This window comes from Carettochelys insculpta, chromosome 2 (genome assembly GCF_033958435.1).
Source record: "Carettochelys insculpta isolate YL-2023 chromosome 2, ASM3395843v1, whole genome shotgun sequence".
NCBI lineage: Eukaryota > Metazoa > Chordata > Testudines > Carettochelyidae > Carettochelys > Carettochelys insculpta.
Window position 1 is genome coordinate 111,152,096 of NC_134138.1, and position 26,699 is coordinate 111,178,794.

The 26,699-nt window shown below is 41.6% G+C and overlaps 1 protein-coding gene across 2 annotated transcripts in view; it reads right to left on the bottom strand.

Annotated features, from left to right (window-relative positions):
• Positions 1 to 26,699, bottom strand: part of MBP (myelin basic protein) — a 174,502-nt gene that overhangs the window by 86,216 nt on the left and 61,587 nt on the right. For both annotated transcript variants that reach the window (XM_074987536.1, XM_074987537.1), the window contains exon 3: positions 10,496 to 10,583. In XM_074987536.1, coding sequence (XP_074843637.1) covers positions 10,496 to 10,583 — 88 coding nt within the window. The remainder of the gene's footprint in view (positions 1 to 10,495; positions 10,584 to 26,699) is intronic.

Sequence of the window (26,699 nt, forward strand, 5' to 3'; positions counted from 1 at the left end):
AGGACAGATTTAAGACCTGAATCATTGTGGAATAATTCTCAGGAAACATCTGCTCAATACAGAACTGTAGTCAAAAAAGTTAAAGTTAGGAAACATTAGGGAAGGAACAGAAAATAACATAATGCCATATATAAATGTATGGACAGCAAGGAATACTAACTTCAATTCTGGTAACCACACCTCAGAAAAGAACTATTAGAAATGGAAAAACTACAGAGAGCAGCAACAAAATTATTATTATTATTATATTATGATTATGGATATGGAATGGCATCCATATGAGAACAGAGCAAAGAGAGGTAGACTGTACACCTTGGCGGGGGGGGAAAAGAACTAAGGAGAGGTATGAGAGGTCTATAAAATGGTGAATGGTGTGGAGAAAGTGAACAGAAAGTGCTATTTATCTCTTTGCATAATACAAGAACTAGACGACATCACCTGCTTAAATTAATAGCATATTTAGAATAAACATAAGGAGGTACTTCTTCACACATTGCCAGAGGGTTTTGTGAAGCTCCAGCTATCGCTTGATTCATAAATAATGAAATAAGTTCACGTAGGATGTGTCTGCCAATGGCTATTAGCCAAGATGATCAGGGATGCCACCCATGCTATACCGACATTAAACCTCTGCCTGCAAGAAACTGGGGATGTATGACAGCAGATGGATTGCTTGATAATTGCCCTGTTCTCTTCATTCCCCTGAAGCATCTGACAGTGGCCACTGTTGGGAGACAGAATACGAGGCTAGCTCGCCTGACCCAGTATGGCTACTCCTATTCTTATGCACTGTTTCCAGAAAGTTGCTCATTTTGGGTTTTGGTGAGACTTAAGTGGATTTGTGTCTCAGAGATGAGTGTGTGTTACCATGTGGACTGGAGTTCAACCCTGAAAGAAAGGCAACAAGAACATTCCAACCAACTGTAATTCCCACCTTGTAGAAGGAGAAGCATTGTAGAGAGAGAAGATTCTAAAGACATGTAGGGTTTACATATAAACTAAATTGCACCCAGAAATAAAAAGGAAGATAGTACACATGGTGCAAAAGGGGTATCCCTATGCTTATATTATCTGGCTGCCCCACCTCATAGTTGTGAAATGCTGCTCTTTGTCAAGCTGACTGGGAACTTTCTGACCCTTTTTTTTTTTTTTTTAATTAAATGAAACATGTTGCTTCCATAGAATTGCAAATTTCCCTGGTGAAATGTCAAATTGTTCCATAATTTTTCAGTTTTCCATGACAAAAATCAAAATGAAATGCTTTGTTACAGGCAGACCTCACTCAGAAATATTTCTGACAGAGCCACATGGCATCAGAGGAGTTGTGCAAATCACAGTGGGCCCTGAGAGATCTAGTCCAGCCAGGAAGCCTGGCTCTTTGGAAAGAACAGGAGACTGCAGCCCTGAATGAAAATTTGCAGGCACCATCGTGATTAGCCAGGTACAATTTAATTCTGAACTGACTGGAAAAGAAACACTGCAATTTTTCACAACAAATCCAAATAAAATGTTTTGATTCAGGGACATCAAAACATTTTGTTTTAATATTTCCAAACTGATGACTGTATAAACTTTCAGATCTACAAAAAAAATCATAATTTTTAGTTTTAGCTCAATTCTAATTCTTTGCAAGCCAAGAGAAAACCCACTGGTGCAATGTGTCTCAGTCTAGCCTGGAGGTGACAAAGTCATTTTGGAGAACAAAGTCCACAGCAACCTGGACAGAAAATTATTAAAGGCATTTTGTGCCACTGCTTTCACCTGGGAATCTTAACCACTAACCTCCCCCCTCCCCCAAATCTCATGTTTAGAATCACAGAATCATAGAACACTAGGACTGGAAGGGACCTCGGGAGGCCATCAAGCCCAGCTCCCTGCCCCAATGGCAGGACAAAGTACTAGCTAAACCATCCCTGATAGACATCTATCTAACCTGTTCTTAAATATCTCCAGCAATGGAGATTCCACAACCTCCCGTGGCAATTTATTCCACTGTTTGACCGCCCTGACAGTTAGAAACTTTTTCCTAATGCCCAACCTAAACCTCCCTTGCTGCAGTTTAAGCCCGTTGACTCTTGTTCTATCCTCAGAGGCCAAGAAGAACAAGTTTTCTCCTTCTTCCTTATGACTCCCTTTTAGATACCTGAAAACTGCTATCATGTCTCCCCTCAATCTTCTCTTTTCCAAATTAAATAAGCCCAATTCTTTCAACCGTTTTTCATAGGTCACATTCTCTAGACCTTTAATCATTCTTGTCACTCTTTTTTGGACCCTCTCTAGTTTCTCCATATCTTTTTTGAACTGCAGTGCCCAGAACTGGACACAATACTCCAGCTGAGGCCTAACCAGCGCAGAGTAGAGCGGAAGAATGACTTCTTGTGTCTTGTTCACAACACACCTGTTAATGCATCCTAGAATCATGTTTGTTCTTTTGCAACAGCATCACACTGTTGACTCATATTTAGCTTGTGGTCCACTATAATCCCTAGACCCCTTTTTGCTGTAGTTGTTCCTAGACAGTCTCTCCCCATTCTGTATGTGTGAAACTGATTGCTCCTTCGCAAGTGGAGCACTTTGCATTTGTCCTTATTAAACTTCATCCTGTTTACCTCAGACCATTTCTCCAATTTATCCAGATCCTTTTGAATTATGACCCTATCCTCCAAAGCAGTTGCAACCCCTCCCAACTTGGTATCATCTGCAAACTTAATAAGCGTACTTTCTATGCCAATATCTAAATCATTGATGAAGACATTGAACAGAACCGGTCCTAACACAGACCCCGGTGGAACCTCACTTGTTATAGTTTTCCAGCAGGATTGAGAACCATTAAGAACTACTCTCTGGGTACAGTTATCCAGCCAGTTATGCACCCACCTTATAGTAGCCTCACCTAAATTGTATTTGCCTAGTTTTTTTATAAGAATATCATGAGACCGTTTCAAATGCTTGACTAAAGTCTAGGTATACCACATCTACCGCTTCTCCCCTATTCACAAGGCATGTTATCCTACCAAAGAAAGCTATCAGATTAGTTTGACAAGCTTTACTCTTTACAAAACCCATGCTGGCTGTCTTCTATTACCTTACCACCTTCCAAGTGTTTGCAGATGATTTCTTTAATTACCTGCTCCATTATCTTTCCTGGCACTGAAGTTAAGGTGACTGGCCTGTAGTTTCCTGGGTTATTCTTATTCCCCTTTTTATAGATGGGCACTTTATTTGCCCTTTTCCAGTCTTCTGGAATCTCTCCGGTCTCCCGTGATTTTCCAAAGATGATAGATAAAGGCTCAGATACCTCCTCTATCAGCTCCTTGAGTATTCTAGGGTGCATTTCATCAGGCCCTGGTGACTTTCAGACATCTAATTTTCCTAAGTGATTTTAACTTGTTCTTTTTTTATTTCAACTTCTAACCCTATCCCTTTCCCACTAGCATTCACTATGTTGGGCATTCCTTCATCAGACTTCTCAGTGAAGAACGAAACAAAGACGTCATTAAGCATCTCTGCCATTTCCAAGTTCCCTGTTACTGTTTCTCCCTCCTCACTGAGCAATGGCTCTACCCTGTCCCTGGTCTTCCTCTTGTTTCTAATATATTTATAAAAAGCCTTCTTGTTTCCCTTTATGCCTGTAGCTAGTTTGAGCTCATTTTGTGCCTTAGCCTTTCTAATCTTTCTCCTGCATTCTTGTGTTGTTTGCCTATATTCATCCTTTGTAATTTTTCCTTGTTTCCATTTTTTATACAATTCCTTTCTTATTTTGAGATCATGCAAGATCTCCTGGTTAAGCCAAGGCGGTCTTTTTCCATATTTTCTATATTTCCTACACATCAGGATAGCTTGCTTTTGGGCCCTTAATAATTTCCCTTTAAAAAACTGCCAACTCTCCTCAGCTGTTTTTCCCCTCAGTTTTGCTTCCCATGGGACCTTACCTACCAGCTCTCTGAGTTTACCAGAATCTGCCCTTCTGAAATCCATTGTCTCTATTTTGCTGTTTTCTGTTCTACCCTTCCTTAGGATTGCGAACTCTATGATTTCATGATCACTTTCACCCAAGCTGCCTTCCACCTTCAAGTTCTCTACCAATTCCTCCCTATTTGTTAAAATCAAATCTAAAACAGCCTCCCCCCGGTAGCTTTTTCAACCTTTTGGAATAAAAAATTGTCTCCAATACAATCCAAGAACTTACTGGATAGTCTGTGCCCAGCTGTATTAGTTTCCCAACATATATCTGGATAGTTGAAGTACCCCATCACCACCAGATCTGGGGCCCTGCTTGACTTTGTTAGTTGTTTAAAAAAAGCCTCATCCACCTCTTCCACCTGGCTAGGCGGCCTGTAGTAGACGCCTAGCAGGACATCACCTTTGTTTTTTACCCCTCTTAGTCTAACCCAGAGACTCAACATGTCCATCTCCTGTGTCCATCTCCACCTCAGTCCAAGTGTATACATTTTTAATATATAAGGCAACACCTCTCCCCTTTGTTCCCTGTCTGTCCTTCCTAAGCAGGCTGTACCCTTCAATACCAACATTCCAATCATGCGTATTATCCCACCAAGTTTCTGTGATGCCAACCATGTCTTAGTTATATTTATTTATTAGCACTTCCAGTTCTTCCTGCTTATTACCCATACTTCTTGCATTTGTATATAGGCATCTAAGATATTGATTTGATCTTGCCTCCCTGTTTATGGAACTTTCATTTAAGACTGCTTTCCTATTAGCTAGCTCAAATACAAAAAAAGGCCACATTATCGAAACAGAGAGAGGGCAACAGAATAGGTATACTCAGGGAAGCACACCTCCAAGCAGTTCTCCATCTGGCTTTGAACAACATGTTAAGTAATTTGCATGAGAAGATGAAGTGCTGCAGATCACCATAACAGAGCATTTATGTCAACATTTCAGATGCATGCCGTAACTTGCCTGAGCCACACATACTCACTAAATTATGGGAAGTTTTGAAAGTTTTCCTACCCCATAGAGTCACTGTTCAGTGAAAGCCTGGTACAGCTCCGGAGCCCTAGTATATACATCAGCAATAGATGCTGGAATACAGCAGCAGCCACTCCACCTGTATGGTAAGCACTCTGCAACACGTACCATGTCTACCTCTATTGATCTACTCTCAGACTAATTTCTGACTAGAAGGAATGAAAAGCACCACTAGGTTCTGCAAGTGAATCAGCGACTCCTGACGGGTATTCATATCAAAACAGTTTTAACTGATACAACACAACTGGAATGAACACGTGAACCATATCTTTATCCATTCCTGGCAGTGGATTATCAGTCACAGAGGTAAGTGCTATCACAGACCCTACGCTCAAGTCTGAAGCCCAAGGATCAGTAAATCAGAAGGAATTCAAGCTAACTGAACTTTATAGAGGAAAAAATGCTTCTGGAAAATACAAAAAAATGCTTGAATTGTCACATCAGGTTTCTCTGAACACTTCACTTAAATACCGCATGTCTGTACAAATGATCCCATACAAACAATACAGAACATTCTCTGCTCTCCAAGTTAAATATAATGCTGCCTGGTCTAGTGTAACAAAATAAACATACTGTTTTAGAGGTAGAGAGTGGAAACGCCAAGTCACCCACCTAGTGACTGATGATATTAGAAAGCCTGTACTGCACTTGGACAATTCATGGGAAAGACACATACTGCCCCCTTGTGGCAGGTTCATGAATACTGGCCTATGACTTTGGAGAGACCTGTCTGAAGTCAGAATGTGGCAGGCTCCGCATCTGTGTACAGACAGAAGCAGCGGGAAGGTGGAAGGGACCCTACCCATTCATTGCTGTGCAGGAGTCAACCACAAGAAGTCAGTGGTGCCATTTCTTGTTTGGGCCAATGGTTATCGCCTCCCTTGTGTCTGCCCAGGAGCCATGGTCAGGAACTGGGGCTGTGGGGAGAGGAGGAGAGGAACCACAGGTTGGCATAAAAGACCAAGACTGGGTCTAAAACTGCTGCCAGGAGCTAGAGGTCCACGCTGGGACTGGAGACGGTGCTGCGGTTGAGCCAAGAGCACAGCTGCAGCCAGACCACGGTCAGGGCCAGTAGCTGGGACTGCAGGATTGGGCCAGATTGGGGTTTGGTGGCACTTCCTCCCTGCTAGCCCAGGCCCCACTGCACCCCCCCCAAAAAAAAAAATTCATCCAGGTCCCCTTAGGGAGGTGCACCCCACAGTTTGGGACCACGCCAAGAGGCCATGGAAACGATGGGATGAGGCTGAGCCCATGGGGGAGGAGAGGTGGCTGGGCATTACATACTGCACCCATAGGTGACACGTGGGGAGTGCCACAAAGGGTCATGTGCACTCCCCAGTGTCCCCCCCAAACACACTCTCTCTCACTGTCAGTGCCAAGCCTTCTGCACCGAGTGTAGGGCAGTCTCGCCTCTCCCAAGAGAGGTATGGCCTGAGAGCAGTGCAAGTTTCCTAGCTCATGCTGTGCCACTTCGAGAAATGGGGAGGGAATGCTCTGCACTCACCAGAAGCAGCATAGTGCTTCTGCAGGAAGAGGAAGGCTGGGCCTAGGCACATACCACCCCCCCAAAATTCCCCCACCAGTAGCCTCTAGCTGCACCCTTTCAAAAAGTAGGGCAAAGGTGTTCAAACTCCCTCTGGGAACGAATTCTGTCAAAGCTCCTTGTAGGGCACCTGCTGCCATGTGGTCTGTCCAAGCAAACCCTCAAATGCAATACTGGGTATTAAAGCTAAAATTCTGTCCTTCGTTGAGAGTCCACCATCCATACGCAACAAAAACTATAAGAAGTTCAGAAAACCTGACCTATGGGGAAAAAAAGATACAAAAAACTGGTCCTGTTTAAGATGACTCATGGGGGAGAAAAGATCTGATAACAGACTTCATATATGTTAAGGGCTGCTAGTGAGAGGACTGAGATCAACTCTTCTCCAATTCCAGTGAAGACAGGACAAGACAAAAACATCTTAATTTGCAGCGAGGGACATTTAGGTTAGATACTAGGAACAGCTTTCCCATTATTAGCATAGCTGAATTATGAAATAGGCTTCCAAGGGAGGTTGTGGAATCCCCATTACTGGAGGCACTGAAGAACAGGTCAAAGACCTGTCAGGTAAAACCTACTTACATTTGGTCCTGCCTTCTTTCTTCATAGGGCTGAAGGAGAAGATCTCTCCAGCTCCCTTGCAGCCCCACATTTGTACTGTTATGATTAGTATGGTATATAAGTAAGAAATAAAAGTTAGATTTAAAGTGGCTGGAGTAAAAAATGTTACAGGATTGTAATTTAAATATTTTAAAAGAAAGAATGACAACAGAAAAATCACATTCCAAGATTCTGACTTTATTATTTTCTAAAGACCGTATTAAGCATTTTTGAAATTGGCCTGCACTGGAAAGGGACAGGGAGGAACCAGGCTACTATATAATTAAAAGGACGAAAATCTGCCAGAATTTCTTGCCAGCTTCTGGGAAACAGCATGCAAGGGATTCCATTCCTCCAGCCTTTTAAAGGCCACAGCATGATTTGCCTTCTTCATCCAGCCAGCGTGAACAGCCTAACTGACATTATGGCCCCAATGTATAACGAGAAGCAGTTCCTCTGACATCATAAAGCGTTTACATAGGCTGCATCTACACTACAAGGTAAAATCGAATTTAAAGGAGTTAGCTTGATATTGAAACAATACCATTAGGCTTGAATTAGTGAGCCCTAATACCGATAACAAAATGTCGATATTACCGGATGGGTATAGTGTCAATTTCGAACTTAAAATTTCAAATAAAGTCTACTGTGGAAGTGCCATTACTTTAAATTCGAATTTATTAGCCTCCAGAAGTGTCCCACATGCATCCCACAAAGCTACACGGTGACCCTGCACATATGGCTGCTCCCTTCTCCGCTGCTCTCCATCCAGGTTGTCAGGAAGAAGGTCACAAGAAACTGGCAAATTTTTTGACTGAATTACAAGTTGAACTCTGCAGGGCCCAGGCCTGCAAATGTAAAGGTCCAGACGTGCGGCTGATGGAACCAGGCAGGGATGGACAGAGCTGATAGCACAGCTGTTCACCACTACACCAACGTCCACAGAGGATGCGCAGCACAGGGATCCTGGGTAGGCTTGGGGGAGGGCTGATAGCACAGCTGCCCACTGCTACACCAACGTCCGCAGCAGACATGTGGCCAACGGAACCAGGCGGAGGAGGACAGGGCTGATAGTACAGCTGCCTGCTGCTACGCCAAAGTCTAGATGGGTTTAGGGGAGCGCTGAATTCTGTTACTAGGTGCTCTGAATTCTGGGAAAGAGCTTTGAATTCTGGGATTCTAACATGAAACATCCACAAGAAAGTGGGGCTAAGGGCACTGTGGGAATAGATACCCACAATGCACTGCTCATGCTGTTGAACTTGATTAGGGCAATGGAGGCATGGAAACTCGACACAGAAGAATGGGGGGTCGAATTTCAAGGTCTGTGGACACTTAAATTCGAATTCATAAGAATGAGGTCAAAATCAAATTTACTAAAAATTTATCTCATAGTGTAGACGCAATTGTAGATGCAGATCCACAGCATGAAGAGAAATGAAAATAGAGCATTGAGTGACTTACCCAAAGTCAGACAGAATGTAAGTGGCAGAGCTAGAACAGTACCAGTTTTCTTGATTCCCAAATTCCCTTAATTTACTTTGTCCCAAATAGCAGCAGTTCATGTATAATCAGATGAATTCAATATAGCTGTAAGTACCACAAACTCTCATAAACTTGTACAAAGCTAAGTCTTGAAAGTAGAACTATTCTACTCACTACAGTTTATAAACAGATCCAGAAGCGCAAGAGAAATATGTAGAAAATGAGGAACCACTGGAAGGATCTTTCAAATTGGAGCTGTAAGTTGCTCAGACTTATGCCTTTATATGTACAATAAAATAAAGACAAAAATAATACAGCTCCAACCAGGACAGAAATAACAAGAAACACCCACTGTATGCATTTTTAAACAGAAGTCCTACTCAAAGGATATGGCCTATTTTTCAGAAATGACTAGTGGTTTTGGGGTGCTTCATCTTATCAGGTGTCCATTTACAGGCATTTTCAAAAGGCCACAGGGCAGGTGCTCAATATATGCTGAAGATCAGGCATCTCTAAGTTCACCATACAAAAGTCGCAGTATCCAGAATTACTTGATTCTTTTGGAAAAATCTTGGCTATGTGCATACATCTTTTGAAACTAACTAGTAATTATGGATGCCTTAAATTTGATGTGACCTTTTAAAATACGCTGACTTTAAATTTTTGAGGCAGGGGAGAGAAGGAGAATATAAGCAAACAGCCCAACACCTGAATAAATATAAAAGTTTCTTGAAACTAAAAAGATCCAGCCAGCTCTTTTTAGCTCACTAATTCACGCAGAATACACTTAGGGACTTTCCCTAGAATTCTCACCTGCCCGCAGCTACAGGTGTGGCTAATTTTATTAGCTACATTTTCCAGGCATTCCATGTGCTGACCTATCACATAGGCTTGTCCCCAAGAGCACTTGGATCCACTCAAACACACTCAGTGTTACTCTTGTAACCCTAGGAAGCTAGCAACGGCTGATTCATTGGCATGAAGTCCCAGCCCCAGTAGAACTGCTTGCAAGTGTTTGACAAAATTAAGTTAAACATGAGACAGACATGCACACTGTAGGACTGCACAAGCTTTGCAAAGGCTCTAGGGGATACTTAAACTAAGAAGATAGGAATGCAGAATTAATGTGCAGCTCTTCTACCAATAAAGCAGCTTAGGAAGAAGCAAACATACACAGAAAATAATTAATTTCCTTACATTAATCCCTCTCTGCATTTTTTTTCTTTTTCTAGTGGTCTTGGGAAGCTCAGAAACCATATATATGGCATAGAAGAGGAAAGCTGAAAGCATTCATAGCAGTAATACACCCTGAAAACTAAAGAGCCAGTTTTCAGAAGGACTTTACAGTGGACTGAAAAATTAACCCTGAAAATTTTATCCATTGCAGGTTTAAATTATTACATGCTTTGTTTCCACACTTAGTAAAAGAAGCAGTTTACTCAGTTTCTACTCCTTTTTCACCTAGAAATAACAAATCCCATGCCACACTTTACAATTACTTAGAATTGGCCAAACCTCTTAAGTATTACAGATAAGGTTGCCTCAGTGTCCCCACATCCCTGCTGTTCCTGATATAGAAGACAGACAATGCTGCCCAAAGATTCATTGGCTGAAAACATTTAATCTTATTTTCCATGCTACTGTCACTGGCTTTAGCGAACTTTCATGCCACAAGACTGTTGCTTCTTTGCCAAATCAGCAGTCTTCACTGGAGAAAATATTTATTATAAGAATAAGTGTTATACCTGTAAGCATGCTCTAGATCAACAAAAGCTATGCAAGAACATAAATTAATGTTTTTAAACCAACTGTAGTGTTCCATTACTATGCAACACAATGCAAGCTTTATTTTCTAGTTCTTAGAACACATACCAAACACTTCATTATCTTCTGAGGGTTGTTGGGTTAATTTGGCTTTTTTGGGGCTTCCTTTACTTTCTGCTTCCTCCACTTTTGTCTCCTGCAACACAAAACAGTTCTTTAGATATGCTATATCTATCATTTCAAGTAACAGCTGCAAGGACTGTCATTTACACTATTCATCAGCAAAAGCCATCCACAACAAAAAACCCAAACCTTCAAAATATTTTTTCTCATAAATACTTCTATTAAATGAAAACATTCTTAAGAAAAGGATGAAACATTGATTCAGGAGTGCTTTTACTAGGTCATATGCATGCATGCATATACAGACAACAAACAGAAAATAAACTACTGAAAAAAACAGAATTATTTTCTTGAGCTTGGGGCACTCTAACAGCTCACTGGAGACTCACCTTCTATCAATTTCTGATTATGTGGTAGTAAACCCAAATTCAAGCATCTGCTCTGTGTTCACACTAGGAATTATTTTATAAGTAACCAACCCCTTTCCCACTCACTTCATTGGAATCCATTTTACTTAGGGTTATTGTTGGCAAGATGCTTGTATTAAATTGTTTTTTCTCCTTTGTCCCTACTTCTGTAATTCAACGTTCTATAATCTATACTGTCATAAATTAAGATTACATATACTGAGACAAATACTATCTCCTTTTATAGGTCTGGGCAGGACCTAGAACCCAGAGGAAGTCTACCTATTTAGGAACTCTAGGTAATATTGCAATACAAAGAGTAATAGTTATAATAGCATTTATATGATTGTTATATGACACATCATATGCCTTTCATTCTCAGACTTGTGGAAATTTCATCTGTCCTCTCCTGCCCTCTTCCCAACCCTAGCAGCGACAAAGTGGCCATGTCTACACTTGGCCAAAATTTCAGAAGTGCCATCATCATCATCAATAACGGTGGGCTCAGCACCCGTTGGTGTCTGATGCCTCTCTCACTATTTCCTTCCATCTTTCCCCATCCAGTGCGGAGTGGCTTAGTTTCTGTAGACTAGCTTCACACCAATCTACTATATCATCTATCCATTCTCTGTGAGGTCTGCCTCTCCTAGTCGAACTGTCCATTATGCCGAATACCAGGGTCTTGATTTTTCATTCGTCATTCATTCTGCAAATATGTCCAAATAGTTGTAGCTTCCGTTTTACAACCTTCTGCAGCAGGTTCTCCTTTGGCTGTATCTTTCTATATAATTCCTCATTGGTGACCTTCTGCACCCATCCTATTCTCAGAATCTTTCTATAACAACTCCTTTTGAATGCCAATACTCTTCTCTTCGAATCTTTCATTATCACCCACGTCTCACATTTGTACAATGTGCTGCTGAATACACACGTTTTCAAGACACTCAGCTTTGTTCTTCAGCTAACTGCTTTGCTTTTCCAGATTTTATCCATTGCCTTCAAACTCGCTCTTGCTTTCGCTGTTCTAGTCACTATTTCCTTCTCCGCCAGTTCAAATACGAAAGGGCCAAAATGGAGAATACTAATGAGGCACTGACATGAATATTCAGTACCTCACTAGCACACTGCCAGCCACGGCACTTCAAAAATGATGCGTTTTGATCATGCGCAGTTTATCTACATGGGTCCCTTTTTCGAAAGGGCCCCACAAACACCAAAATCCCCTTATTCCTATCAACTGGATTTCAAAACGTGCGGGGTCCTTTGGAAAAGGGCCCCATGTAGCTGAGCCACGCATGATCGAAACATGGCACTTTCGTAGTGCCATGGCTGGCATTATGCTAATGAGGCACTGAATATTCATTTCAGCACCTCATTAGTATTCTCCGATTTGGCCATTAGCATGGCCCTTTTGAAATTTTGGACAAGTGTAGATAGGGCCAGTGTGTTTCAATACTGCACCAGATGAGGGGCCTGGACTTGAGCGAAAAGCACACTCCCATGCTGTGCGGAAGCCCATGCTGCCAGCACAAAAGATTTGTGGTAACATTACCAGACCCTTGTAGTCACTCAGCAGGTACCTACTTACTAGCTGTTCCATCATGCCCCTTTCTCACAGAGAGCCTGAGTTCACTTCTGCAATGTGGTCTGAGACATCTGGACAGAGGGGACATCAGGAGGGATAAGGGGATGATTGGGAAGGAACCACTGGACAACAACTAGGAAGATATGGACCTTTGACATTCTGCACAGATTATTGTCCATTATCAAGAGCATAAGCCCAGATCTGCAGGGCCCAGGTTTGTGGTCGAAGGGTACATCTATACTTCAGTTAATAACCTACAGATGCCTCAATCCAGCCAACTCAGGCTTGCAGGGCTCGGGCTAGTCATACTTAACTGTGGTACATAGGTTTCGCCTCCAGCAGGGGCCTGGGCAATAGGACCTTATGAGGAGGGACGGTGCCATAACTGGTGCTGGAGCTCCAGCTCAAAATGTTCACCACAGACTTTAGCAGCCCTTTAGCCTGAGCCCCTAGGTACTGATCAGTTGATGCAGGCCAGCTCTAGTGTCTAGTAAGCAGTACAGCCATACCTTCAGTGTCTCCAAGCCAACATTTGAGCATCCACATTAGCAGTGTGAGCTGGGCTTACAAATGTTGGGCCTGGGCCTCTCAGACTTGCTTCTGCAGTCACATCTCACTATAAAGTCCTTTTTTGACTGGGATCTGCAGATCAAGCCGCAGTCGCACCACAAATGACAGGGCTTGGACACAAGTCGCGGTGGGACTCGCGTGCGAATGTCAATGTTTTCACCTTAAGATTAATTTAACATCTTTTACAATGAATAAGTTCTGTAATGGGGGCATACTGTGCATTCAGTTCCCATGCCAACTGCATTGCTACGGACTTCACTGACTGCTAAGTACTAATAACTGTAAACACCCAGCTCACAGCACTGTGGACTGGTAGTGTATATGCCAGTCAGGTACTCAAAACAGACACATGTAGATAGGAAGTATGGCATGCATAATCAAATATTTGGAAAAGGACCCCAAATGACTAATGCAATACTAAGTATTTCTGGAAACGATTCATTAAGAGCTAAGAAGAGGAGAGAGAAAAAAACATCATAAAGCTTTTACTCTGATTTTCAAGAGCAGACAGCATTAAACAACTCAAATAGCTGATCACTGAGAAAACTATTCAGTGAAAAGAACTGGATAATTCACAGGATTGGTAATTAATTAGCTACAGCATATTTCACTTAGAGACTACCAGTTTTGGCACAGGTCGGGAATAATGAAGTATCTGACAGCTGCTCAGTGACAGACATGGAAGGAGCTTATGGAATGTATCTACATGGCTAATAGACTGGTGTCCACATTCCAATTTGCATCTCTTAATCTCAGACATGCCAAAGAGTGACTATGCATGGGTGTGATTCATAGCATCCTATGGTCACATCTGACACACTAGTGCAATAATCTTTATAGAAAACACACCTTAGGAGGTATCATTTGAAAACTAACTTGTCACAATCCTGGTGGAATATACGTAATGTTGTAAAGTTCTGCATTCTCCCAGAATGACGAAGGCTTAATTTCTTGATATTGATGTGTAGCAAAACTTGTCCCTGAGACCAGGGATCTTGAGTCCTGATTCCTAGGTGTATACCACACCCTATCAGATCCCTGACTAGACACACTGAGTGCTGGGGCCCGAAGAAGGGTATTCCTGCACACACAGTTTGTGGGGTGAGCCACCACAGGAAGGACTCAATACTTAAAGGAGTAAGAGTTACTATCTTATCTGTGCAGTTCAACTTGGCCTGCACAATGAAGCCAGCCAAGCCTGAAGGAAATTGACGTCACAGTCTGACGAGCTGAACTACATACATACAAGCAACGATAGGACTGAGCAGCTTTTGGCAATTTGGTGCCTTAGCAGTGGAGTATGATTGTAAGTCCCCTGATGGCACCCACAGTCAAAAAAACCTACTCCTTCTGAACTGACTGAGTCTAAGGAACTCCGTCCTCAGAGTGAAAGGTTAGAGTTGACTGTCACAACCAGGATCAGCCCAAGACTGTCAAAAGTCGACATTACCACGTTCACATGGTCTTCTATCTTAACATTAGTGCAGCCTCGGATATGCCAGTCATCTAGATACGGGAATATTGTCTGGGATTACCCTATTGCATCATATATGGGTGCCACTTCAAAAACCTGCTGTGCCAACAATGCCCACAGTGTTTGACCTTGTGCAGGAGGCTCAAGCCTGCGGCCTTGAACTCCTTCTCATGGGTATAACAGTCATCATCATACAGGTTGCCACATCCGCTGTGTCAAGTGCCACTTGTAAGAAGGTCCTTGCTATAACCTTGTCTTCTTCAATCACAGCCCCAAACTCTGACACCAGGATTCAATTGGGATAAAGCCTTAAACTTAGTGTGTTTCAAGAATTGAAAATGCAGCAGATGAGGACCACCTGCTGATTGCAAATCTGAAGCAGGAATGCTCCAGCAGAGAAGACCCTCGGCCTCAAGAGTCACGGGGAGCGGTCCATGACCATAGGTTTCTGGCAGGGCCTACATGGTATGAAACATGGAGGCCAAGTCAAGGCCTGGCCCCAAGAGTGGAGGACTAATGTGTGAAAACCCAAAGAAAACATATCTAGATAACTTTATAAACTACAGTAAAAGCTGATTATCCAGAACCTGGATAACTGGCACGCTCAATTAACCGGCACCTGCTCTGGCAAAACGGTGCTGATTGCCATGGCACCCAGCCACGGCCTGTGGCTGCCCCTGTTCAACCTATGGACGGGATGGCTGTGGTGTTCAGAATACTGTACAGCTCTGATCCAATCGGTTTGAATCCAGTAGTCTCACAGAAGTTATCACAGATGCATTTTTTCTTTGCAGGACCTGGTTCATACTAAAAGGTAATCCCAACACCTTTCCAATAGTGAACTGACTTAGAACATGTATAGTCTCATCCAGTCTTCTCTACAGCCCTAGATGGGTACCAGGACAAGAATACAAGCCTAGCACAAGGTAGAGCAGAAACCTCTACGTAGACCTACAAGATGTGACTTCTTCCACAAACACAGAAATTAAATTTCACATAGTATTTAAACACAAACATATTGATAAGAATATTCACTGAAACACTTGATTACTTGCATAATTGGAATTTGCAACTGTGTATAGGAACAGAATGATCCCGTGTGGAACAGATGCTCTAAAAGCATCTCTCTCCACAGAGAAGGAATTAAAAGTCTAGTTTTAGCTAGCTATTTTAATTCCCCCATCTGGTGTCCTAACATACTCCCTGATACGCTCTCCTCTCCCTCCCTCCAGCCTCTGGACCTAATGAATAGAACAGTGAAAATGTACTTCCTTACATAGTCTGAGCTGTGCCTAGAGGGATTCCTTCTTCCAGGGCCACAAAGTGCTTGTGGTAGATTTTAAAATAAAGGCACGTTATATAAGTCATCTCTACTGAAGTCAAATCAATCATAACCTTCCATTTGGATTCAAAAAAATGCAGTTTTGGAGGCAAAATATGCTTATTTTGTATGCTCGGTCTATATCCTCTCCCTCAGTTAGGATGAGATTCAAAGAAGGTAGAATACATAGGCCTCAATTCACAAAAGCATCCCTCTCCAGGAAGAGTGCTTTAGCATTTACTTAAATAAAAGCACAACTTTAAGTTCTGTTGCATAACTTTGAGATATGACTGAAGTTAAGCATGTGCTTAAGTCCTTTTCTGAACAGAGAGATTTAATAGCGTGCTTAGGACTCCTAAATCAGGGTCCGAATCACCACTTATGCACAAATCACCAAAAGTTTGGGACAGGGAGGAGGGGAAGAAACTGGCACGCAAGCAAGCAGCAGCAGCACAGCAAGCTGAGTGGGATAGTCTCTGAAGTGCAGGGCTGGCACAGACCTCGGAGAAGAAACAGATCAGCAGTCATGTAGCTCATCACGTAATAAATTATTCTGTTAGTCTTTAAAGTGCTACATGACGTCTTTTTTGTTTTGACAGAATACAGACTAACACGGCTACCTCTCTGTCACCTTGGAGAAGGTATGTGGAAGAAAACTGTGGGGGTGGGGGCAGTGGCAAGCCTATGGGACTGTAGTTTGAGCCTTGCATATGTTTCATGCAGGTTGATGGGGAAGCAATTGAGAAGGCTAGATTCTGCTTTGCCTTCCCAGCTGCCACAGAACCAGCCTGAACCATACTAAACACACTCCACAACAGCAAAACAACATTCCACAACACCCCACGCAAGGCAGGGAGGGAAGTGGGGGCGGGGGGGGGGCAGCACAGCACCAGTGTTCCCCTGCACTTCTGTGGCTTCTGTGTGGGAAGGCAGATCCTTTGCCTTGCTAATGAGACACCCCAGCTGGCAACTGAATAAAAGAGCACTCAAGTGATTTTTTCATTTGTAACTTTCAAAATGATTGTCACTAGCAACCACAGGCTATATCACAATAATACTAATCCTGGAACTTTTCCTTGCAACAAGCCCCGTTGCCAAATTTGTCCACATATCTATTCTGGAAATACCATCATTGGACCTAACCATGTTAATTACAGAATCATGAGCACATTCTCCTTCTTTGTCAACTAACACTATATATGCCATCATGTGCCAACAATGCCCACACACCATGTATATAGGACAGACTGCAAACACTCTTTTGACAAAGAAAGAATGGACACAGAACAGACATTTAAAAAACTCCAAATACACAAACCTGTCAGGACTTTAACGGAGTGGGCCATTCTGTTAAAGAACTGAAAGTCTGTGTTCTACTGAAAAGGAACTTCAACAACCATCTATAGAGGCAATGCTCAGAACTAACATTCATATTCAAATTCGACACATTAACATGTGGTTTGAACATGTGGTTGCACAGGGACAGCAGTTACCTGATCCATTATAAAGGACTCTTTTACATACTTTGATGTTTTATCTAACTCTTAATTCAAAATGAACATCATCAGGAAAAGTGAGATTCTTGAGGTGAACAAAGCATTGAACATGTAACGGGAAGAAGAGTTTCTATTTCTTGAAAATAATGAAAAGGAACTATGTCTTGTGTACCTAAATGGTTGCTGTGGTGGAAAAATATAGTATAAGGAAGCATTATGAGACAACGCACACAACACATCAAACAAAAAGATGTGCCATTCAAGTGTGGGAAGCTTCAACTGCAAGCCTTACTGCATTGTATGAAGTCACTATGATGCTTATGAAAAAGGACAAGTCATTTAGCGATGGAGAACTGAAAGAAATGTGCGGTGAACATGGCACAAACGTCTGGGGGAGATAAAGTGGCCAGAAAATTTGAAAAAGTGTGTCATTGTATCAAACAGTTGCAAGAAAAGTGAACTTAATGAGCATGTTTCTTTCACACTGAATGTTAGCAAAGCTGTGTAAATACTTTTCACTGGCTTTGGATCAAAGTTCATACATCAGCAACAAAAGCCAAATGCCCATATTCACATATCCTCTAAATGAGGATTTCTTGGTACATGAAGAACTCATCAAGATGCAACCACTGGATAGTAATTCAAAAGGTTCAGACATTTATGCAGCTCCTGATTCTGCTGTCAGTGACCGTGGAGATTCAAAAGTGTTCCTGTATTGTACCTGATGGTGCAAGAGCCATGATTAACAGCTGCTGAAAGAAATGGAATGGATTGTATCACACTACACTGCATTATTCACCAAGAAACCTGTGGCAAGATATTACAGATGAGTGATGTCAAGCATAATGAATTCAGATGCAGAAACAAATCTCAAGCATAAGAAATTCATATCTTTCTTTGAAGAACTGAGTGCAGAATTTAGTGACCTACCAATGCACTCAAATATCAGGTGACAGCATGGGAAAGACTCTTCAACGTTTCTTTGCTCTTCAAAAAACAATCCTTTCCCTTCTTCAGAATGAGCAACTTAGCACATACATGAATATCAAAATCAATTGCAAGATAAAGATTTTCTTCACTCCCTAGCATTCCTGGAAGACATGACGAATTACTTGAATGTGCTGAGCCTAAGCTTACAGGATAGACAACAGAATATTTCTGAGCTAGCTGGGCACGTTGAAGCTTTCCAAAAGAAGCTGCAACTATTCAGTGCTCATGGCTTATTTAAGGAAGAAGGATCTCGCATGCCTTGCTTCTTGTCATAAACTGACGACAGAGAATATCAAGGCAGACTTTTCAAGCTTTGCAAAAAATAAAATAAAATAAAATAAAATAATGCACTCGCAAGCTAACTGTTGAGTTTGACAAAAGATTTGCAGGCTCTGACAAACTGACAGTCACCAGATCTTAAGCTTGAATTGTTATCAATGCTGGGAACAATAAATAAATAAACACAAATTAAAGGTCAGGGCAGATTCTGGAAGTTGGTCTGCAAGGAAAGTTTCTCCAAGCTAAGAAATTTTTCACTCAAGATATAGTCAATGTTTGGTAATACTTCTATACATTCCCTCTTATTAAACATAAAAAAGAGACAATACTCAGCTGTCTCCCTGTACCCACTCCTCAGCCAACCCCACAGCTGGGGCTGCCAAGGTGCCCGTACTCAGTACCAGCAAGTAGTGGCAGAAAAAAAAGCACTGCTTGTATACGTGAAAGTATATTTTCTGTGATGAAACAAGTGAATCCCAAGAGCCGAAACCTAATGATAGATAAAACACTATATTCATGTCAAGTTGCTAATCACCAACACTGATATTGATAGGGATTCTCTGATAAAACAAAAACTGCAACACTCTACCCTCCTATTCCTAGGAAAGAATAAAACTAGCACTAGTTCAACAGAAATGTAATGTCTCCTTTTCATCTTTAATTTTTTCTATTTGTATCAGATTCTTTTTCATGAATTTTTCATGGAGCTTTGGAAGAAATAAAATTGATATATTCCCCCACCTCTGTCTCTTATGCTGCCAAAAACAGTACTCATTAAATTCTTCATTGTATCAGAAAGCTGCTCTGTTAACAGCCATATTATATCAACAAAGGATATTAGTGCCAAAGCTTCCAGGCTTCCTAATATAAGAATCTTTACATATCATTACCCTCATCTAGTCTTACAAGATAAAATTATCATGTGTGGCCTGCAAACTTTAGCTCTTGTGTCCAGGTGGTCCATGATATTGAAGAAGTTGCACCAGGCTGCTCTATTAGGAAACTATTCAGATGACCTAGTATTATGAAACACTTGTTTAAAAAAGAAAAAAAAAAGTATCGATTCCAGCGGAACTAGCCTAAGGAACAGCTTCCATCACTGACAAACAAGTTCATTTTATAGGAATTATAGCAGACAAACAGGTCTACAATTTGGCACTTTTATGAGACTGTATACACTAATTTAATTTCCTTTACCAGTTACTGTTACAGTCATTTTTCCTCCTAGTCTATAAACATTCGACTTACATTCTTTCTGAAGAAATGCCTCTGTTAATACTGGCCCTGTTCAGAGAATCCCAGAAAATGTTCCCTGATACTTCAGGCAAACCACCCATGTCCATGAACCTCAAGAACCATGTGCTTTTTGACGTTGATGTTAGGTGTGCATTCCACAAAAACAGTGTAAAACCTGGTCACAATTGTTATTGTGCACTTAGTTGCAACAAGAGTAACCATTTTTAGATGGCCGTCCTGAACTAGTGCTCAGATCTCTCCTGGCTCCTTGGCCAATGAACTCAATACAGGTGTTGCTCCTTCAAATCCTGTCATTTTCACTTAACACAAAATAATTCTCCATTTCTTTAAATGGAGACTCTTACAGATATTAAATAATATCAAGGTCTCCCCTTCCACACACATTAATGGTGATGTTTAACAACTGCATACCAGGATACTAGTAAAGTTCATCTACTCTGCAATCTGGTCTCCAATTCTTACATTTGCTTTGTTTTTTCAGGGAAATCTAATGCTCTCAGATTTCGTTCAGTATTTGGATATTTCCAGCCAGTCATTAAAGACTCCAATGTCACAATGAGTTTCACTGCCTCTCAATCTTTTGCAGGAAAAGTGAAACAATGTAATTTATTTTAAACAGAGTGGTGAGCCACATTTGCTTTCTTCCCCCTATCCCCCACACTCCATCATTCCCAAATTCTTTTCTGATAGAATCTGCTTTTCTCTTCGTAAACTGTGAAGTCTGATTTTCACTTCCAGAAGTCTGTATGCCCCACAACTGCAGCCACTTGAGCCTAATTTGTTACGATATCACTGCGTGGCCAAGTTCCAAGATTCCCCTAGTGATATCTCACATCTGTCCATCAGATCAAAACTGACACACACCATATATCTGGTGAATATCACTGTCAATAAAGCTCTGTATTAGATGGGTGAAAAAGATCACATCAAGCATACCAGTTAATAAAACAAAGCAAAACAAAGGTGCTTCCGCTTTAACAATGGCAGTTTCCAAGCACATCAAAATCCCATGCTCTACACTGCAATGCTACAGCTGCTAATTCTGCTGACGTTGCAAATTCAGTGCTCCAAACAAGAAGGCACCTGATAACTGCACACTCCACAGTACCATAGTATCACAAAGGCCAGCTTCGTTACATGCTTAAAAAAAACAACAACACACGCACTAGGTAACATTTCTCCAAACCTTTGAAGACAGAGTTAATATACTTTGAAAGTCATTTCTGTTCCAACAAAACACAAGGTGGGCTTTGTCCCAAATATCCTTTTTGAGTTTACAAAAAAAATCACTCATCATACTGCTATTGATTTGTGTACCTAAATCATGGAAACATACAAAGAAAATTGTTTAACAGCAACTGCATCTTAAGAAATTCAACTCACAAACAAGTACAGGCAGAGATGCAAAACACCCCCAGCCACCATACTCTCATGCATATCCCTGAGCAACAGACTTCACATGATGTCCAGGGGGACCATTCCCCCTCGCCCCATCAACTAAGACTACCTAAACACTGCACTCTTCTTACAGGGTTGTGTAGAGTATGTACTTGGGTAGTCCTTATTCCCTCCCCCCGCTCCATCATGGGTTTAAATAGCTTTTCCATACTCCTGCCCTCCCCCACCTCCACCAAGCCTTTTATCACCACACAGCGAAAGGCTCCGACATGAGCAGCTAAACATCACAGCGTAGATTAGCAAATTGGCAGCCCTACACTCAGTCAAACACCCTTATCCCATCCCTTTCCTGAGGCCCTGCCCCACCCCTTCTTCAAGGCCCCAGACCCCACTCATTCCATCTCTCTCACTTTCACTGGGCTAGGGTAGGGGGTTCAGAAGTGGGACAGGAGGTGCAGGCTCTATGGTGAAGCAGGGGATGAGGGGTTTGGGTTGCAGGAGGGTTCAGAAAGCAGGAGCAAAATCAGGGCTGGGGCAGGGGACTGGGGAGCAGGCTCAGAGGTGGGATTAGGTTACAGCAGATGTGGATTGTGTTAGGTGGTGGTTTAGGATGCAGGCTCCAAACTGCGTAGCGCTTCTCAGGCTTCTCTCAGTCAGCGGTGCAGTGGGGCCAAGGCAGACCTTAGCTGCCCTGGCTCCATGCAGCTTCCAGAAGGAGCCAGCATGAGAAGCTCCTAAGCACAGAGGCACTGCCCAGGTCCCAATCACTGAAAGCTGCAGAACTAGCATTCAGGGTGGGGCAATGCTCAGAGCTTCCCTGGTAGGTCCTGCATCTAGGGGCCATGGAGACATGCCAGGTACTTCTGGGAACTGCAGGGAGCCTGCCTTAGCCCCACTGCACTGCCGAGTGGACTTTTTATGGCCCGGTCATAGGTGCTGAGTCAAGTCAACAATGTACCTCTTTGACTGGGTGTTTCCAGTCAAAAACTGGATACCTGGCAATCCTGATCTGGTGTTCCGGTGTAATAAGGAACATCGCTAAGCAGGAACCCAATTCTGCATCACCTATAGCACCTGGGTGGCTTTCACAGCTAGGTCCCTCACGCAGAGCACTTCACAGCCATATAATTTGAGGTCACATGATTCAGTGGGTCAGGGGTCACATCAGAGAGAAATGGTCATACTTTGGGTGGTGGGGGGGGACCAAGTAGAAACAGGCATTTCTTGGGCACAGACGTCTCCTAGGGTGCCTGGGGAAATGAACCTGTTTTACAAGTGGTGTGACAATCTCCTCTACCAAGTGGGTGAATGCACGGTTCCACCACCTGGCTGCTTCCACGCAACCAGTTATACTCTCCGTCTTATCTGGATTGAGTCTTCACCAGCCTGTTCTCAAGCAGTCTCAGCAGAGTAACAATACTCTGCCCTCTGCATCTGATTACACGAAATTGTAGGTTGTGGGTTCTTGGCAGAATGACAACACTGCAGCCCAAATTGCCTCAGTTTGTTTTCTGGTGACTTTAGATACACGCTGAACAAGAGTGAGGACAGCAAAGAAATCTGTGAAACTACTTCTGAGCATTCTTCCAATGGATGAACAATTGCCTTTAACACTCCTATCTGGGATCTCTGTGCAAAATAATAACAAACACCAAAAGTAGTTCTCTTCTCTCCAGGATCATCTCTCCAGTATTTTTGGTTCTCTGTGCCTTAAATACTGAGTCTGTTCGGGTATGGCTATGGTCTGAAGAAGCGGGTCTGTCCCACGAAAGCTCATCACTTAATAAATTATTTTGTTAGTCTTTAAAGTGCTACTGGCCTGCTTTTTTGTTTTCACAGTAGACAGACTAGCACGGCTTTCTCTCTGTTACTGTCCAGCATCAGAGTAAAATCAATAGTATGTTGTAGGCTGCTGATTAAATTTAAGATGTCAATTCAGACTCTGACACTTATTTCTTTGTTCGAAAAAGATTATCAAGCATCGAGAATAGTGCAATGTGAATATTGTAGGAAGGAGGACTGAGCACAGTTAAGGAAATCTTAGGACCCTTATACATCTAGAGCTGCCACTCCACAAAATTCTCAACAGCCTTATCCAAAAAGAGCATGCTAAAGGGATGATGCACATGTGCACGCAACTTAGACATCAACATCAGGATTACTAAAAGAGGGAAAATAATCAAAGTGACAGGGCTTGCCACACATTAAAAATTCAGGCCTAAATTTTCCAAAAACCACTAATGATATCCGGCTTTGCAAAAAGGTGTTGGAAATTGAAATATAAAATCTCAAAAAATTGCGTTAAGGTAAAAAAAGAAATCAATAAGAGCAATAAAATTACTACTGATGATTGCTCCTGTTTCTTTTTTGCGTCTAAGAGCTACAGCATAACAGTGTGAGGACACGGTACACTAAAACACCTCATGTGCTCTGACACAAAAACTAGGTGAGCTACACAATGCCATGGGTCATTTCTTTGCTTTCACTGGTTTGATCAGTTTTCATAGTCCTGGAACAGAACACCTTGAAAATTCTTTAGTAGGTCCCAAAAATATAAAAAATGTTGTAACAAAGCATTTTTTTCTCTCCAGTAACACCACACATCTATCTTAAATATAATTAACCACAAAGCATGAGTCCTCTCCTATACAAACCCCTAAGACAATAACAATCCATGCCGCAGAGAGCCATGAAGTATATCAGACATGCAGCTAACACAAACATTGGCTGCACGTTTTATTTTAACTTGACATTTCTATTTGATCCAACTCCTCCCACAGTGATTTATGAACCACAGTAATAATGTCGTAGTAAAAATATTCAGTAACTATGGATTTCCTCACTTAGGCAAAACTCCACCTGATTTCATCGAAAAATTCTACTCAAGTAAGGAGAGTACCCTAAGCAATCAAATCAATCCAAGCAAATATGTCAGTACAAGATTCTGCACACATTTTATCTTTAATTAATAAAAACTGACAATAATGCACATAATTAAAGTAAACTCTTTAATATCCGGCATTCTATTATCCACAACTCTCAAATAACCAGCATGTAAACCATAAGTAAATTTTAGTTACATTTTCATTAAGTACCTTATCGTGAAAGTAAATACAAATAAAGTATAAATTTACACTATACTACTGTTGTTGGTAAATAAAGTACGCTGCCTACATTTTTTGTTTCTTAATATCTAATCTTGTTTTTCTTTAGTGTTATGCATTGCTAGATGTACTTCTCTATTATCCAGAATATTTGACTATCCAGCAGCGTTCTGGGGCTTCTAGAAATGAAAGAGTTTACTGTATTTTACTTTCATAATCTATTTTGGAATATGTAAATAGATAAGAATGATATTCTGTTCCTACTTTTTTCCCCAAGAATTAACATTGCCAGAAATACCTCTACTGATTATGAGAGAGAGGTTTTCCTTCAGCATTTACATACTGAATTTGGCTCACATACGTCATTTAATATGGATACAATTTTAGATAAATGAGTTGAATTGTTTCCTTAAATAGGCAAGTGAGGAAATACTGAAAAGTGAACATTTCACAACTAAAAGCTAAAGTCAAGATTTTCAAAAGTGACTACAGGTTGAACCTTTCTAGTCCACCACTCAGACCTGACATGTCGAGCAAGAGAAGGAACCAAACCACAGGAGTTAACATCGTCTGGCAGCATTATCAACACTTCCATTGCTTATTTGACTCTTAGAAGACATTTAGAGGTACATTAAAACTAAATAATAGCAGAGAATGCTTTATGGGACCATGGGAAAGTTTGCCACACTCTTGAGAAGTGCACCTCTGGCTAACTAAAATCATGCCAGACCACGGATATTGCCAGATGAGAAAGATTCAACCTGTAGTGATTTTGGGCATCTCAGTATGCAGGCATCCAAGATACCCCAAGGAGGGGTCTGATTGTCAGACCCAGGATGAACAGTATTTTTTAAGGCTACATCTATGCTAGACATAGCAGTCGAGCACTGATATGCAATTTTAGCTACGCCCATCATTTAGCTAAAATCAATTTATAAACGGTCGACTTCAATAGCCATCTAGATGGAGAATGGTCGATGTCAGCGTTTTTCCTGTTCTTCTTTAATCCTCACAGGTTGCGAGGAGTTCCAGGGTTGACTTTGACCCCAGAAAGTGCCATTTTGTGCATGTATGAAACAAAACCCCGGAAAATTGACCCTGAGTGGGTTGATCTTCTGCAGCAGTACAGATGTAGGCTAATACCTGGATTTGGGGCATCCCAAAATAAAGGCATACATAATCACAGTTCACTTTTGAAACTCTTGCCATTTTTTACAAATTCAGCAGGATAGATAAGTATCAGCTATTGACTTTCCTGCTTTTCATACGACTAAAGAAGAGTTAGTGAAAAAGCAATTTTTAACATTATTAGCACGGTCAATTCTGTCTAAAAAAGAGACAACTAGACTGACTCAAAACAAACAACATATACACAATTTTTTAAAATTTCACTAGAGGCCAAACCAGTAACTCTGCTTCCCTTCTCTCTCCAAGTCAATGGAGCAGCATCAGATAATTTGAATCGTAAGATACTTCAATGCAGTCCTGAATATATTTTAAGGGAATAATATGGCTGTGACATAAAAAGGGATACTTTTTTTGTTCCGGTTCAAAAGAGCACAGAACAAGGAGAACAACTGGTATTTGAAAACATATTTTGATTCTTTTGTAACCTAAAAGCCTCTCTGTGCTTCTAAAGTACTCCACGCAGTCAGCAAACACACACAAATTCAGCCCCATTCCTCTGGCACTAGTACCCATACGCACACACACAAAGGATTTCAAAGTATGATAGCCATCCAATTCCAAAAATTTTAGGAAGATTAGCCAGCAGCAAGAGCTACGTCTTAACTTCCTGCAACCTACTACTACTGTTTCTTTTACTCTAAAATCAGTATCTTATCAGTTTCCAATGCTTTGCCTACGCTACACCATGAAGTTGATTTTAAGACATTTAGGCTGTGTCTACACAAGCACAAAACTTTGAAATGGCCCCATTAGCATGCCGCCGACCGTGGCTCTTCGAAATTGCCACTTTTTGCTGCCCATGCAGTTCGTCCAGACAGGGGTCCTTTCCGAAAGGACCCCGCCAACTTCAAAATCCCCTTAATCCTATCAGCAGCATGGTCATTTTGAAGTTTTGTGATAGTGTAGACATAGCCTTAGCTTGATTTTACAGTGTGTTTGTCTTCACTGCAAATAGCATTAGGACAATTTTCAAGGGTGCTAAGATCAACTTTCTCTCGCCACCCCTCCCATACAATGTAACACCAAGTTCAAATTTAAAAGGCTGAATTAATGCTAGTGCAGAAACAACATTACTTTAAACTGGTTTTATTGGCCTCCACAGGTATCCCACAATGCCCCT